We start from the raw sequence: 17,501 nt of genomic DNA, 5'->3' as shown, positions 1-17,501 counted from the left end.
GTGTGCACGCACACACACACACACTTGCCAGCAGTTTTATACCCTATAGAGTGGCCCACTTCTGGTCAGAGTGAAGGCAGAGATATATTCAGCCAAGGTTTCGATGCTTCCAAGAATTGCTTCTAGAGTCAGTGACATTTGTTTTACTCAGCTGTGTTCTCACTGTGTTCTCTCTTTATCAATCGGCCCTAGGCAGGGCCAGGACGTGTCTGCTCTTGGCTGCATCTTGCTGCTCCAGGGCCTGCCTAAGCCCCTGAGATGCCCTTGACAGCTCCGTGGTTATCATCCCTTCTCTCTCCAGCCTGCCCTTCAGAACCACATTCCAGCAGTGCGGGGACTATCTCTTTGTAATAGAAACCACTCAGTTCTTCTTTTTCAACCCCTTCCCCAGTTGGGCCATTAGCAGGGACTCAATTGTTGGCGTCCTGTCATTACAGTCACAGTTAATAGTTTCTCTTGTGCTTCACGAACAGAATGGCTGCAGTTCCAATTGCTACTTTAAATTATTATTAATAATTCCTGTGACAACTGCTCTTCTCCATCTCCTATTACCATTGTCCCTATAAGAGTTTGGCTGTTGTAGTTCATGAGAGGTTGCTAAGTAGGCCCTTGTTAGTTGATTAATTAATGGACATTAGATTAAACTAAAAAATTAGAGCTCTTAAGTCAGTCCCAGGAGAACACTTATGAAAAGGTTTATTAAACCACAAGCAAGATTAATACTGAGCATGTGAGCTTATTTATCAAATACTAGAATTCTGAACCAAGGGGCATCTTATATTCACATATACATGTATATGTATACATGTATATAAATTAAACAGCTTTATTGAAATATAATGCACAAATCATAGAAGTCATCCATTTAAGCATACAATTCAATGATTTTTAGTCATTTATTCAAAAATTTGTGCTATCATCACAATTTTAGAGCTTTTTTAAGGGGCCTTTCTTGAAGCAAGAAAGATGGAGGGTTTAGATCAAACTAAACTAAATTTTACTCTATAGCATGGGAAAAAAAACACGTGGAAGTTGTTTCTCAGAAAAGATAGTACAAATAGAATTGAAGAAAGACGCTAAGGGGAACTTTAAAACTTTTATCATAGAGGACAAATCATGTCCCCCCTCCTCCCAGAAATTAGTTACTGGTCACAACTGACAGACACGTGGTACTCTACCTGGTGGACCTCCGCTCTTCCCACGCTCTGATCACAAGGCTCAGTTCGGGGCAGGGAGCAGAAGTGAATTCTTTAAAGTCCACGACTGAGCTGAAAACACTTGACCTGATAGTATCTGTCAATGCCAGGGAAGACAGCATTTTCAGAGTGAAGGGAACACCAGCTCAGCCAATGAATCTAAGAGGCCTGGCTGGCTGTGAACAGACCAGGCCAACCATCAGATAGAACTATGTCCAGTTCCTGGATGAAAGAAGTCATATTCAAATCCATGCCCGAAAATGAAACTCCAAAACATTCTGCTTCTAAACCCCACACCCACTCAGTCCTTCATTAAAGTTTCTTGTGAAAATCACCATGTATTAGCAGCAGTACAGCATCCTCTAAGACTGGAAGGTTCTCTGCAGAGGAAAGGATGCTTTTAGACTAACTGCTCTCTTGTTAGAGGCAGCACTGACATACTAATATTTTCTGTCAATGCTTAAACGGTTTCAGGAAGCGCACACACTATATATACGATCTGTGTGACAGAGGAAACGCACAGATCGAGCTTGCATATAAGGAAACAGCTTAATATAATAATGGGAGTTACTACTTCCTGTATTAGGAAAATAAAAGCAATGGCAACATTCATCTGAATGAAAACAGGACTACATGGCAAAACAAATTTCACAGACAAAAGGCCAGCAGTCAGCCCTAATGCAATAACCTAAATTTAATGTTTAACTTTGGCAATTGACTAACGTTTCTTCAATCCTTTAATTATGGCATTTGCTTTTCTTTTGCTTCTTTCTGTATGTATATGAAGGTACCAAATAAATAATCATGCATAAAAGGAAATAAAAGTGCTCAAAATAGTGAGGCGTGGTTATAAGATGTTGAACTCGATGGTGTGTGTGCATGTGTGTGTTTATGTAATTAATGTCACTAGGGGAATAAAAAGTAGGAGCCATTATGATGTTATGAGCAATGCAATTCACGGATATTTCCTACGCATCCCTTACCACCATGCACTTAGAGATTTACAAAGACGTTGTATAAGGAACACCCTATTAATCTAGGCCAGGATATGTTCTTGACCTGTACAGCAGAACAAAAAAACTAAAAGGGTGATATTACAGAAAAACAAACCAAATGCAGTCATAAGCAAGATATATAACCAAATTCTTTAAAATAAAGTAGAAAATTGTTCCTGGGAAAGCATCAAAGTTTCCTGGGAAGAGATGGACTTTGGAAATACATTAAGTTGTGCTGTGACATGGGCCAGCATCTTCACCTCTTGGGGGCCCATGTTTACCCAACACAACAATGGAGGTAATGGCAGGTGCTACTTTCTAGGGAAACTGCGAGGATTACTGGAAATGAGGCTTCTGCTTGGCAAAAATCAACAACTTTCAAAGATCTGAGTGGAACTAGATGTCTCAAGTACTAACCCTGTATTAGATACTGCATTCCATGTTTTACAGGTCTCATTTAATCTTCACAAAAACCGTTCCTAATATGACTGTGCTCTTGGTTTCCCAACATGGAATTTGAGGCTTGGAGAGGTGAAGTAACTTATTTAAGGCCATTCAATTACCAACTGTAGAACCAATATTTGAACCCAGGTCTTTAAAATTCTACACTTAGTTAAGGCACATTATTGACTAGTCAAGTCAAGGCCATTTACTGAATTCCACTGTTGTATGATGTGCCAAGGAGATAGAGGGGACTTTATTCCAAATTCTGAGGGAACGGTCATAAGTTGTATAGTAGTCATGGTTTTCTAGTCAAACAGAACCAAGAAGAGATATTTGCAGATTGTATGAGCTTTTATAAAAGTGTCTCACACAACTGCAGAGAGGCATGAGTCCAAATTCTGTAGGGCAGGCTGTAACTATCAACTCTGATGAACCTTTTCAGTGAATTTTCCAGGAGAGGCTGGCTGGCTGCATTAGAGATGAAAATTCTCTCTTATGACTGCTGAAGTGATCACCTTCTCCTTAAAAGCCTTCAACTGATTAGATTAAATGTCTCTTACATGGAAGTTACTCCCCTTAGCTAACTGTAGATGTAAGCAGCCATAGATGCAATCAGTATGCTGATGATTTAAGTCCATGAAATGTCATCATAGCGACAGACAGACCAGTGCTTGGTTGATCAGACAACTGGGTACCACCACCTGGCTAAGTTAACACATGAACCCAACCATCACAAGTTCCCAGGTATCAGTGGGGCTGACATATAAATTACACTCTTTGCACACAAGCAAACACTTGAAAATGTTATTTTTAATTGCAAGTTAACAGCTGTACCCTTTAAAGGGGATACTTTCGCATTCTTCTTCCCTCCTGCCTCATGGCCAAGGGCAGGGGTGCAAGAGAAGGGCCACCTGGGAAGCTGTGTATGGCAGAGCGGAAAAACCCTGGGCTTCCCTTCTCCCATATTGGAGATGTGGCCTGGGGTGAATTATTAGACCTTCCTGAGCTTTGATTTCCTTATTTGAAACATGGGAACAAGTATACTCTACTTCCCAAGGTTATCTTAAGAATTCACTAAAATACATATGCGCTTTCTATATGTCAATGCTGAACCTAACAGTGGTATTAATTATAATACCCAACCTTGGTACATTAGAGTCACATATACCATTTGACAAACTCTTCCAGCAGAGCACCTGGCACAAAGTCACTACCCACACAATGATACCCTTTTTCCTTTCTCCTCAAGGAGGAGTGAGTGAATGAGTCTCCTGGAGGCTTGAGCCTCCATCTGCCTGAGAAGACAAGTGTCAGTCACTATAAAGGATGGATGAACTGATGACAAGCCACCCCATGGCTTGTCCACCTCAGATCTCAGGGCTGGCCATGCACCCTCTACTCCCTCCTTTCCCAGTGACCTGGATGCATCCCAATTTGCTGTTTCCATTGGTCTGGTCTGGAGCTTCTTGGGGAAAAAACAGCTTTGTTAAATACATTGTAAAGTAATGACACTGAGAAAAAATCTTGAAAGTCTAAAAGAATATTCTGGATGCTTGCCATAGGTAAATGCCATGTTGGGACTGATAACTAAAATAGTGCTGCAGGGACATTTAGCCAACTTTCATAAAAACTATTATGACTTTATTTTCTAAGCATGTAACTACAAAGCCAAGTGGCCTGTCAGTAAATGTTCAAGTGATTAACTGAGAAATGTGGAGGTGTGTGGAAGAAGGCTGCTAGACATATGAATCTGAAAAAAATTTTTAGGTAAGACTGTTTTTTGAATTTGAAAGCAAAAAGCACTGTTCTCCATAAGATGCTCCAAAGAACAGTACAAAGTCCTAGACCCCACGAGATAAAAGGAGGAGTCATTGGCTTGTCTGCTTCAATGGTTATATTTTTAACATACTTAGAACTATGTTTTCAAATTCAGGTTTCCTAAGAAAAATCTTCCAGATCAAGGGTCAGTTGCAAAACCAATCTCCATTTTTAAGAATTTGCTTGATGCACGGATAGGAAGCCCTCATGACTTTCCTTTTTGTTTGTACATCTTCCCAGCCCCCTTCTGTTCCTGCTGGGAATTACGTAAACTCATTCCAGGGATTGTGGGAATGCAACTGCCAGAGCATCTGTGGAATCCAGGGTTGAAGGTGGGGTGGATAGGTGATACTGAGAGAGGTCTGGTGAAACTTGCCCCCCTCCACTGCCATTCCCAGCACTGCCTGTGAGATACTCTGCAAAACTAACAATCTAGGAGGTAATCGGAGAGGAAGAAGTCACAAGCTATGGAACCTACCAATCTCAACAAACTCTCTTGTCTCCATGTTCTCAATGGCTATCTTCCGGATCCATTACAGAATTCTTGACAAATCCTTCTTTTTGCCACCACCACGGGGCTACTGGTGCAATTGCCACCCTCAAAACTGCTGCCACTACTATCACCACCTCCTCTATCACTGCCACCACCACCATCATCACAGCCACCATTACCTTCCACTATAGTACTTTACTTCAAAAAGCAGGTCAAAAAATATACTTTGCTATTGGTCTTTGTTATCAAATACAGACACATCAATTCCTTTAAAAATACACATTCAGGATGACATGATTTTCCCTCAGCTTGCCCCCATAAGTGAACCCATGCTGTCAAGGGCCCATGCTCACCTCACTTCTCTGTAAAGACATCCACTCAACCTACATGCCAAACATGGGGAAAAGGGTCATCCATATGAACACAGCCACTGACTTCTGAGGGCTTGAGTTTTTCATTTTTTGTTTTTTTTTTTCTGATGCCTGTTCTATATCTACGCAAATGTGTAAGTAAATGACAAGCTGGGAGGATGAAGCAAATGTGACCACATCTGAGGGCTGGTAATTTAAGGTGGAGTAGTAGTGCTTTCTTAACACAGCTTCTTTTAGTTTTTTAAAAATACGCTAAACTCATGTTCTAAATAACTTTCTCTAAAAATGTGACAGTGCTTTCAAGATGTGGTCAGCAATATTCCATTCCTATCTTCATTATGTGATAACCACTGCCACATCAATGACAGCCCAGATAATTTGGAATGGCCATAAATTTTGCATATTAAAGAGAGTTCATGCAATATATATATATTTAATAACATTCTAATGAATAAATAAATGTTTATTGCTTGAAAATACATGATTAGGGAATTATTTCTTTTATTGGAAAACACTTAATAGGTAAATTAAGTGGTAAAGTCTCTCTGCTTTAAATTTGAGCTCTATTAAAATTATTAGACTCAATTTTGTTTTTACAATGTTCAATTTCCATGCTGAATTTTTCATAAAGTTGAAATGCTATAAAAATCTGGTTATTACAAATTTAAAATGATGGAGGAAAATGTTCACAAAAGTAGAATGCAATCATATCAGACCTAGGTAAAAATGCAATAGCTGTTGACATAAAAAATATTACCCTATAGCACAACACAGGCCTAAAATATCAAAATATTCATTCAGATATCTTTCAACAAGTATGAGATAGAGATTCAATTCACTTTTATAACAAAAGTATTTTAGAAAAGAACTCACACATATTTTCTAGGGAAAGCTTCACAGAAGTAAAAATTTAAACTTCACAGGCATCGTTTACGTCCCTATTATTCTGCAGCAAAAGACTCTTCCCTCCAAACAGGACACGCTGAGTGTTTAACACATTAAGTATCGTCCTACATCAAGCATAAAACTAACAGTCAGGAAATACAGCTGCAGTGACACAATTACCAACATATTCAGAATACACCCTGAAGCAATGAAATCAATTGGGTTGCTTTTCATTAACAGAGCTTGGCGAACCTTTCCAAAGACAACGTTTTCCTTCCGGTCGTAGTCCCACAAGGCATTTAAGGGGCTATTTGCTTAGGTAAACCCAGAAAACAAACAAACTGGGAAAATATTTAAATTTCAAAATATCCATTATCAATATACGATGCCATTTCTGGAGAAAATTACATAGATTGCAAGAAGACCTGGTCAAATAAAAATCTTATAGAATACAAGGCATGTAGTTTTTAAAAATATTGATGCAAAAAGGTTTGGTAGTCAAGTAATATCCTCATGCTTGACCGCAATATAAGCCATTAGTGGTTTTCCCTGACATGTTTTGTGGTGTACTATATGATATGTAATGGATCTATGTCTGTGTTAATGAGCTGTTTAATAACAGGAGTCCGTTATATAAGATTTGAGTCCACATAAAGAAAAAAATTAGTTATCAGCATGAAATTCTAATGTAACGTATCATTGTTGAAAGCCTGGATGAATAGGAGTCTAGAAAAGTAATAAAATCACAGGGTTTTTTTTTTGTTTATCTGGTTTTTAGTGACAGATTTTTTTTGTTCGGTTGGTTTTTAGACACTTAACATTACTATAACCCTATTACGACTTAAATATAATTAAACCACAAACCAATTAAACCATAATTTATGGAAGACTCAGGGAATATAAAAGGTAATGGACAGTCATCTTCCTAAAATATTTGTAATTATGTCCTGAGCCACTGCTGTCAAACCTTCATCAGAAATCCTCTAACATAATCAGCTTGATCATCTCTCATTGATAAATATGATGGCAAAAATTAAGGAGCCATATTTTCCTCAGCACAGGAGGCCAGTGATTCTTCCATGTAAGGATTCTTCCATGCTTGTGGCATAGCTTCAATTTCATGACTTCATATTCTCCTTAATATGCAATTAACTCTTTGGAATTATATTTGAGGTAGACATCATTTCATCTTCCTCCTGGCCAATGTGTGTCATATAAAATCTGAGCATACTCATGCCCTAAAACCTGAAATGCTTTGCCTTATCAAAATACTGTGCATGGGATTCTGCTCAGGCCCAGGTAAGAATTGGGGATACTGTGAGCAGTATGAATTTTCACCACTCTGCTTGGCCAGGATGGCTGCTCGTAAGGTGCTGCAGGCAGCAGTAAATCACAGGGAAGGGGCATGGTTCCCAGTATCAACGACACACTGCCCAGGTGACAAGGAAGGCTGAGGGCTCACTGTGTATACAATATTTGGCTGGGCAAAAGAGGAAACATAAGAAAAGTTAGGTCTCTTCCCTCAAGTACTTATCATTCAGTTGATGGAGGACACACACAAACAACCCCCCTGAACCTGTTTAGCATGAATCCTGTTCAGCCAGCGAGTGCCACCGGATGGGTGAGCGAGCAGCTGGGAGGGCAGTTATGAGGAATGCGCTCCATGGACTGGTGTCCTAAGTGGAGTCGGCCAGGGACATCACGTGGTGAGTGGACTGCTTTGGATTCCTCTTGGGGCCTTTATTGCAAGGGCCAGGATCTCAGGGTTTCTGACTGAGCACTTTTTACAGATGCAGTTTCAGTCTACACATCTCAAAATCAAGTGTTTTTGAGGGAAAAAAATAGTGTAAATTTTCATAAATCAAGTTGATGAGACACTTACAAATTGCCTGAAAGTTATAAGCAAAGCGATTTCAAGGTGAACTCTACACTAGTTCTTGCCTGGTCCCATTTCTTTCAAAGGTAAGACCTGGCAATAAAGCACCACTGTTCTCTCACCATTCATAAAATCCTTTTAGAGCCAAAATTACTTCCTTATCTTGATATACATTCACCTCCAGCGATCATTAGGGAGTAAATAATTCCACAGTCGGCCGCAATATTGAGATTCAGACATTGTGCGTGTATCCGTTTGGAACTGAGAAACTGAAAATTTTAAATTACATTTTCAAATAGAAAATAATACTTTAGCTTTGTGGAAGAGACCGATTCTCTGCTGGATAGTACTCTCAGAACAAAACAATATCTGTCAGAAGTAAGTTAAGGGAGGAAAGGAAGATATCTTCTTCAAGTGATCATACTTGGATTTAATAATTAAAAAGTAACTGAGCATACCAGACTTGTGAAATCTTTTCTTTAGCAATGTCAAACAAGTATTTTAAAGGAGCAGGACCAGTCATAAGACTCAAGCTTACTACAATTCATCTCTCAGTAAAATGCATCCCAAGGTTCAATCTGTGACTTTGGATTGTGGTAGATTATTATTGTATTGAATACTGATGCAGTAAAAACCAAATAAAAAAAAAAGCATCAGGAGTGCTGTCTCTCTGATTTCAAGAGTCTGTCGGAATACTGATGCTTGCTGCAATAGACATCGCTTGTGATATAAACAAAACTTCACTTTTCGTAAGTTTTTCTAATGGCTTCTCCAGTTTTCCTACCTTTAGTGTAGTGAATTCATATGGCTGGTAACCTTTGAAGCTCTCATGGATGGCTGCCATGGTGTGAGAAGTTTTCTCCCAAAAATGAAGCAGAGTGGTCTGTAAAGAAAGACAGTAAAGCTATTCATGTTTTGAATGCCTGGTTTTAGTCACAGGCCCCAGGGAAGTGTGCTCATCAGTGGCTTTCAAGGTGCTCCAAAATAAGATCCCACCTTATCTCTGCAGACTTATTGCCCATTATACACCTATATTTACCCTGGATTTCAGCCAAACTAAATGTCTCCCTTTCCCCCAAAACACTGCCTCTCGTGGGTTGCACTCCTCCCACAACCTGAATGTGCTCCATTCTCATTGTCCCTGCCTGGTCTGATTCATCCTCCAGAACCCAGAACCAAACATTTACCTGTACATTTGTGGTTCCTCAGTTTATTCAATTAATCCATCTTTTGGCCTTCCTTGGCCTTCTTAGAATTGATTTCACTTAGCATATCTATTCTGTCCCAGGGTCAAGAAAATAAAGTCCGACTTTACTACCCCAACTTCCTTCTTAAACTTCAAGCTCCTGGAGGGCAGGGACTGGCTCTATTAATTTTTATGTTCACGACAACACCTAGAGTTCAGAACCCCATACTCAGCTGGGGCTCATCAGTACTAGTGATGGACACACATCCGTCCTGATGGAACTCAGAGGCAGGCTACTAGGGGAGACTATATAAGCGCATTACATAATGACAACCAATGAGAAAAGTGACTGTGCCATGACAAAATGCAGATTAAATTCTGAGTTCAGAGGAGACTTTCTGAAGAATGTGACAACTGTTCAGGTACGTTAAAAAAGGGTAGAATTTGGAAAGGCACAGAGGTGGAGGGGAAAGGCATTGGAAGTAGATGGAACCACCTAAACAAATGCAGGGAAGTGGGAAATTACAGGATATATGAAGAAAATAGCTAATATTTGGTTTGACTAAACTGGAGGAAGCTAGAAAGGGAGAGATATGGGAAGTAAATTATGAGAAATATAACATTCAGAATTTTATTAAGCCCAAACCATACTTTTAGCTCAAATATCATTTTTCTGTCATCTAAGGCTCATGCCATTCTTGTTACACTGTAAGAAAGATCACTTTTTTTTACCTGGTATGTTGCTAACATATGAGACAAGAGATTGCATCTGCTTGCTCCAAGAAGATCCACTTTTTGACATACATCCATCTTCAATTTGTCAAAGTTTTTTTTTGCAAGGCGTACTTGTGTTTGTACCTAAAAAAGTAAAAGGGAATCTCTGAGTCACTCAAACTCCTAAGTACTAAAAGTCGAGGGTTATAAGGAGACCAAAAGTGGGTTTTTCTCTTTCATGTAAGAAAACAACCTTGAAAGTTTCAGGCAATCGAGAAGACCCTACAACATCCTATCTTTACCTACAAAAGACCTAAATGAGAGTACCGCACATCATGATTTTACAGCTCACTTACAAGCTTATTATATTCTCTTAGTCTAATGTTAAAATTACTCTTTTCTCAAGGTATTCACAAACTGACCTTAGTGGGGAGAGCTCTGGAATCTTGTAGGACAGCAAGACAATATCTTTATACTCTTCCCTAGCTTTCCCCAATGTTAACATCTTATGAGAACATGGCACATTTGTCGAAACTAGACATTAACATTGATACATTCAATGTTAACCAAAACTATATGCTATATTTGGGTTTCACCAGTTTTTCCACTAATGTCTTTTCTCTCTTCCAGGCTCCAACTCAGGATGCTCTATGAGGACATTCTGACACAACCTAAAAAAACACTGGTAAACTTTCAACTCTTTATTAGCAAGTAATATGCACTAGGAATCTGCAGTCCATCCTGATCCAAAAAGTAATTCAGGGATTGAGTGAGGGTCAGGGAAAGATTCAGAAATGTCTACTCTACACATTATTTGAAAATATGCTTTAAAATTTAATATAACTACATAAAAAAATGGCGAGTCAAAATTTTCCCTTCCTTTAAACCTGAAGCATCATCCCAATTAATACTTGAATAGAAAGACAGCCAAGTATTAATCTATCTCAGATAATTCATGAAGTTGTAGCTACCAGGTAAGAACCAGGATAGGAAGTAACATGCACTAATTAATGATAACTCTTCCATCACAGGCCATCAGGAGGGAATGGCGTTGTCTACCTTCTTCACCATTATATCTCTAGCACCTGGGAACCTGGTACTAAACGAGTGTTGTGAATGTAGAAATTCTTCAGGCCATTTCAAAAGGTAACATACCTGGGTGCATTTGAAAGTATAACTTTTAAAATAGTTTTAGAAGTGATGCATTTATTTTCTAATAAAATATAGGTAGATTATTTGCTACCAACCAAATCAATTTACCACTAACACAAATTTGTAAGGTATTATACAACAATAATAATAATAAATGTAACAATTGATATAGTTTATTTACAAGTGCCAGCACTATCCTAGTACTCTGATACTACCTTCTACCGAGGAGGACTGAGAGGTCCATCAGGGTAAGTCACTTGGGGCAGGGCTGGCACTCCCAATTAGCCTGCCTGACTCCAAGAGCCCCAAAAGCCATGTTCTTCTAAGTGACTTACACTACACACTGGAAAATGAAGAAAATCAAAATTACGATTCTCCCAGAAACACAAGTTTCCCATGTATAATCTGTGGAATTGGAGAATAATGAGATAATATAGTGAAAATCATATTAATCATATTAATAAATTAATCATATTAATAAATTGAAAATCATATTAATCATATTAATAAATTAATGTTAACATTAATCATATTAATAAATTAATATCCTATATGAATAAGTTCTTGCGTCTGTCTATAGCTGTATAAAAAAATTCCTAAGCATTCCTTTGTGTTTCTGCCCCACAGGGCTGAGAAGATTAGAGAATGAAAGCCGCCCAGCTCCTTTCAAACTGACCACACCATGAGCTTAAGTAAATCCCCAGAGGTCGACCATTCGTCACTGCTGAGCAGAAAGCCCATGAGTTCAAGCTACTTGGGACCTCTGACTATAAAAACAGTTTAGGATGAGCTAAGTATAAATGATTTTATGCCTAACTTTGAGAGGAATAAAGAGAAGGGGAAAAAAAAAAAAAAAGGAAACCAGAGTTCCAGTTAAGAGAAGCAAGAAAATCCAGTAGGGAAGATGTTAAGCATCTGAAAAAAGTCCTTGCTGTAGGTTCCTTATTGTTTCACCATTTGCTTGTGGTTGGAAGACCTCAACTGGGATCCTTGAGAGGTATCTGTCCTCACCCTCCTTCTCTGAAGGGGAAGGAAATAAATATGGGTCGTGAGCATTTGTGTATGCTTTCACTCGACACACATTTACTGAGTGCCTATTACAACTTGGGACCAGTGCTGGACTCTGGGAGTGTGCACAGGAATAAGACGCATAACAACAGATGGTCAATACATATTTGTGAATGAATGCTCACAGGCCTAAGAACCTGACCTTTTAAGGAAGAAAAGCAGGTCACCCGCTATGGTGCAGTACGGTGGGAAAAGTCCAACAACAGAACACAGGTAGCACAGGCAGGAAGACAGTTTATGTTGGGGAGGAACAGATTGATGGCATCAAAGCCCCAAGTAGTAATCTACCTGGATCTCCGCCCTTCACCCTGTAACTCGGTAGTCTCTTCCCACTCGGACTCTGGACTTGGTCATGACTTGCTTTGGACATTGGGATGTTAACAAATGTGGTAAAAAATGTAGGCTTGAAAAAAATGCTGGCATATTTTTGCTTCGTGTCTTGTTCCTCTGAGATGGCTATGAGGATGTGCCCAGACCAGCTTGAGAACTTGACTGGGCTGGCCAGAAAAGGGGAGGGTAATATATGAAATTATGAAAGACACATGTGGCGGGGAACTTACTTGTCTTTAAATATCATCCAAGATTGGCCTTCAACCAACCGATCACCAGAAACGTGAAGGAATCCACCATGATCAGAGCCCCTCCCCAACCCACAGCTGACCACAGATGCATGAGGAAGCCCAGCAGACACAAGAACTGCCCTGCCAACCTCAGACTTGTGTGCAATAAGAAATGTTTATTGTCTTAAGTAAATCAGTATTATGGTTGCTTATGTCATTACGTTATTGCAGCCAAAGATAACTGATACAAGTGGTAAAAAGGTAGATACAAGGCTTCCAGTTGGCCAATAAGGCAATGTAAGACACTCCAGGTTGCTGTTTCCTCACAGGATCTTGCAACAGCTAAGAAAAGGGTGGCAGAGCCATCTTCCTCAAAACTCCAGAGAACATCTAAGGGGACGCAATAACTGAGAAAGGACCAAATAAAGAAAACATATTTTTTAAGACGATAAGAGAAGGTTATGGGACCCCTGCTGGCACCTTCCCAAGTCCCTAACTGGTGCAGAGCCAGCCTGTACTCCAATTACGGGTCCTTACCCTGTTTCAGAGAGAGCAGAGCAATCCCTATGTGCATACTGGGGTGCCAGTATGTTTGAGCCAGTCTATTGGTAGCAGAATAAAAGAACAGAACTAGGACACTCTTCTCTGGCTTGCATTTGCCCTTCAGGCAGAAGCAGTTTACAGCTAAAGCACTGTGAAAAAAAAAAAAAACCAAAACAATTAAATCAAAGCAGCCTGGGGCAAAGGATTACCTCCTTTAGTCATGTAATGGAGCACCCAGGAGAGTCAGAAAATCGATTTCATAGGGAATAAAGTATTTGAATTTCTATAAACAGAGGAATTCCTAAATCCACAAACAAGCACAAGCCCAAGACAAGAAGCAGGCTCATAAAAGATGGAGAGGACCCTGAATTTCACATTCAACTTGCACTGAATTTCTTGACAGAAGGACTAAACTCTGAAGGAGAGCATCAGCCAAGGCAATGCAATCTGTGAAGACTATGAAACATATTTTTGTTTGTGTTTGTTAGCTCCTGGCACGCAAGGAAATCTCTGTCATTTCATTGTATATAGACACAGATTCAAGGAACAGCCAGCACAGAGACTAAATCTCAGAGTTAACACTTTAAAATATTAAAATTGACAGTTGCAAGAAAAGATTACAAGACAAAGAAATAGGAAAAGATGGTCCATCCAAAGGAAAAAGATGAAATTCCAGAAACCATCAATTTTGTTGGGCATACCACACAAAGACTTAAAAAATGATCTAACATATACTCAAGGAGAAAAAAGAAACACAGAGAAAACCCTAAAGGATATAAGGAAGCAAGGAATGAATAAAAAATATGAGGGATCTCAATAATGAGAAAGATTTTTTAAAAAGGACCCACATTGAAATCCTGGAGTTGAAGACCACAATAATTGAAATGAAAAATCCCCTAAAGGTTTCAAAAGCAGGTTAGAGCTGACAAAAAGAAAGAAACAGGGATCTTGAAGGCAAGACAAGTGAAGTGATTCTGCCTGAGGAGCAGAAAGAAAAAAGAATGAAAAAAGTGAACAGAGCTTAAGAGACCTGTGGGGCACCACCAAATATGCCAGTACACACATGACAGGAGTCCTAGAAGAGAAGAAAGAGAGAAAGGAGCAGAAAGAATATTCAAAGAAATAATGGCAAGTTTAGCAAAAGATATGAATGTGTGCATTTAAGAACTCAACAAACCCCAAATAGGACAAACTTAAAGAGAAGCATGCCCTGATACACAGCACTAAAACTTCTGAATGCCAAAGACAAGGAAAGAGTTCTGAAAGCTGCAAGAAAAGACATGTGTTATGTACAAGGGAGTCTGAATGAGATTAAGTCCTGATTTCTCATCAGAAACCATGGATGTAAAAAGGCAGTGGGTCAAATATTTGAAGTGCTGAAAGAAGATAGTGGCCAACCAAGAATTCTACATCCAGTAGGACTTTTTTAAACTATAAGGGAGAAGAGGATGTACAGGGCCAAGTAACCCATTGATTAAATCTACAATTATAAATAAGTTCTCACATGAGCTATTTCAATGGCTTGATAGTGGACAAAGAGTCAATAGGAGAGGGATATAGGTGCAAAATTAAAAATACAGGCTATGGCCAATAGTTAAAACAGGAAGACATCAACAGTACCACAGCATTACCAGGGGCAACTAATGGGGGGGAGGGGAGGACAAGAGATAAGTGGTGGTTTTGATTTGATATTTGGGGAGGCTGTGTTTGTCAGTTCTTTGCCTCTATGGACTAATGAAAATTGTCTAAAATTGAGAGTGCTGCTGATTGCACAACCAAGTGAGGACAATGTAAGGCAGGGTTTGTTTATTTTAGACATTATCCATGATGCCCAATAGATGGGGTGAACTGAAGGGTACAATGACTGAGAAGCACAATGGTGGATGGTGATACATTTATATGATAGATTATGTTTCAGCTGCAAAAAGGAATGATGTTGAGAGGGACTCGATGAACTAAATAAATCTTGGAGACAATGCGTTGTGCAATAAGCCAGAAACAAAAGAACAAATATGCTAAGGTCTCTCTCAGAAAATATCTATAAGAAAATGGGAGACTAGTTTGTAAGCCCTTATTGCAGCCATATTTAATCTGAAGTTATAAATGTATTTCCAGATTCTGAGACACTGAACTATATGTGCATCAGTTGGTATTTCCCTGGAACTCTGAGTAACTCTGTGACACCTATGACCAGAAATGGAGGGCTGCAGCCCTGAAAGTTAGCATAGCTATATTTAATTACAATCAAAATAGCTGAAAAAGAGATCAGGCCTTGTATTAATTTGTTAAGCTGCCAGAATGCAATACACCAGAAATGGAACAGCTTTTATAAAAGGAATTTAATAAGTCACAAGTATATAGTTCTAAGGCCAGAAAAATGTCTAAACTAAGGCATCCAGAAAAAGATACTTTGGCTTAAGGGAGGCTGACCTGGGAAGGCATGTGACTGGTATCTGCTGGTCCTTATTCCCAGTTCATTGCTTCCAGCTTCTGATGCCAGTGGTTTCCTCTCTAAGTATCTGTGGGCCTTCACTTAGATCCTCTGGGATACAATTCTGGATTCTGGCTTGCTTAGCATCATGGAAAGGCACATGTCTAGGCATCTGCTCTCTCTGTCAGCACTCTACGCATCTTCAAACACCTGTGTATTTGTCAGCTGTGAAGCAACTGCTCTCCAAGCATCTTCATCTGAGGTTTCTCCAAAGTGTTCTCCCTTTTAAAGTACTCTAGTAAAGTAATCAAGACCCACTTTGAATGGGCAGAGTCACAAATCCGTCTAAATCAAAAGGTCACACCCACAATTGGGTGTGTCATATCTCCATGGAAGTAATACAATCAAAGTTTAATCCCTAAGCAGGATATCTAGCCCTTTTGAAGCTTGCCCTTATAAAACTTATATTTCTGTAGGGGGGAAGTTAAGACTACCTATGATGAAGACTAAAAATTGCTTCTAGGTAACCTCTTTGCTGCTCTCTCTCTCTCTCTAAGCCTGACTCTGCAAGGAAAATCATTGCCCTCCCCTCTAAATAGTACAAGCCATTCAGGGGTGAAAACCTCCCTGACAACATGGGGCATAACTCCAGGGGATGAGTCTAGCCCTGGCACCATGGGATTGACAATGCCTTCCTGACCAAAAGAGGGAAAAAGTGTAATAAAATAAGGTATCAGTGGCCAAGAGAGTATGACTGCTAAATCACTATATTAATAATATTCCTTCTTAGCTTCCAGTGTTTTGGAGCAGCTCGAAGGAAAAATCTGAGATGGTGAAATGGTAGCACATGACAAACTCTGGGATCTGTTCTATGACTACTTGTTAAAGGAAAATCATTGCCCTCCCCTCTAAATAGTGCAAGCCATGCTTTGAGAATTATTGCTTTTTTCCCTTTCTTTCCTTTATATATGTGTGTGTGTGTGTGTGTGTGTGTTACAACTTATAATTTAAAAAATGTTTTAAAAAATGAAGGAGAGATTAAGACATTCCCAGTTAAACAAAAGCTAAGGGAGTTCATCACCACTAGACCTTCCCTACAAGCTAAAGAGAGTCCTTCAGATGGAAAGGAAAGGAACCCAGGCAGTGGATCAAACTGGTAAGAAGAAATAAAGACCTCCAGTAAAAGTAACCATTTGGGTAATTATTAATGCCAACACCATCGTATTGTAATTTTTTTCTTTTATGTAACTACACTTCTTACTACTTAGAGGAGCTGAAATGCAAATGTATAAAAAGTAATGATAAAAGTGCATGGGTAGTTCAGTGGTGAGAAAACCCACTTTTCATGCTGGAGACCTGGGTTCGATTCCTGAATCATGAACCAAAAAAAAAAAAAGTTAGATACATCTATGGCTTTGGACAACAATGTATCAAGATAATTTGTAACAAGTACAAAAAAGGTAAGGGAACAAAGAGGTATAGTAACAGTGTATTGTATGCTATTAAAGATAAATTGGTATCAGATTAAATGTGACTGTTAAATATTTAAGATGTTAAATTTTAACCCCATGGTAACCACAAAGAAATACATGAAAAATATGTTCAGAAAGAAAGGAGAAGGGAATCAAAATGGTACAATACTAAAATGAATAAATAAATATGAAAGTAGGGATTAACAGAACAATTAAGGATTGAAACAGGTATAAAACTTAGAAAGACAAAAACAGCAAAGTGGCAGAAGAAAGTACTGTATTATCAGTAGTTATTAA

The 17,501-nt window shown here is 39.0% G+C and overlaps 1 protein-coding gene across 9 annotated transcripts in view; it reads right to left on the bottom strand.

Moving 5' to 3' along the window:
- ICA1 (islet cell autoantigen 1) overlaps nt 1-17,501 on the bottom strand; it is a 154,742-nt gene that overhangs the window by 31,545 nt on the left and 105,696 nt on the right. For all 9 annotated transcript variants that reach the window (XM_077122848.1, XM_077122833.1, XM_077122824.1 and 6 more), the window contains exons 7-8: nt 9,997-10,122; nt 8,863-8,961 (exon numbers count right to left, since the gene is read on the bottom strand). In XM_077122848.1, coding sequence (XP_076978963.1) covers nt 8,863-8,961; nt 9,997-10,122 — 225 coding nt within the window. The remainder of the gene's footprint in view (nt 1-8,862; nt 8,962-9,996; nt 10,123-17,501) is intronic.

The sequence above is a fragment of the Tamandua tetradactyla genome, chromosome 1, assembly GCF_023851605.1.
Source record: "Tamandua tetradactyla isolate mTamTet1 chromosome 1, mTamTet1.pri, whole genome shotgun sequence".
Taxonomy (NCBI): Eukaryota; Metazoa; Chordata; class Mammalia; order Pilosa; family Myrmecophagidae; genus Tamandua; species Tamandua tetradactyla.
This window is presented reverse-complemented; position numbering and strand designations above follow the sequence as displayed.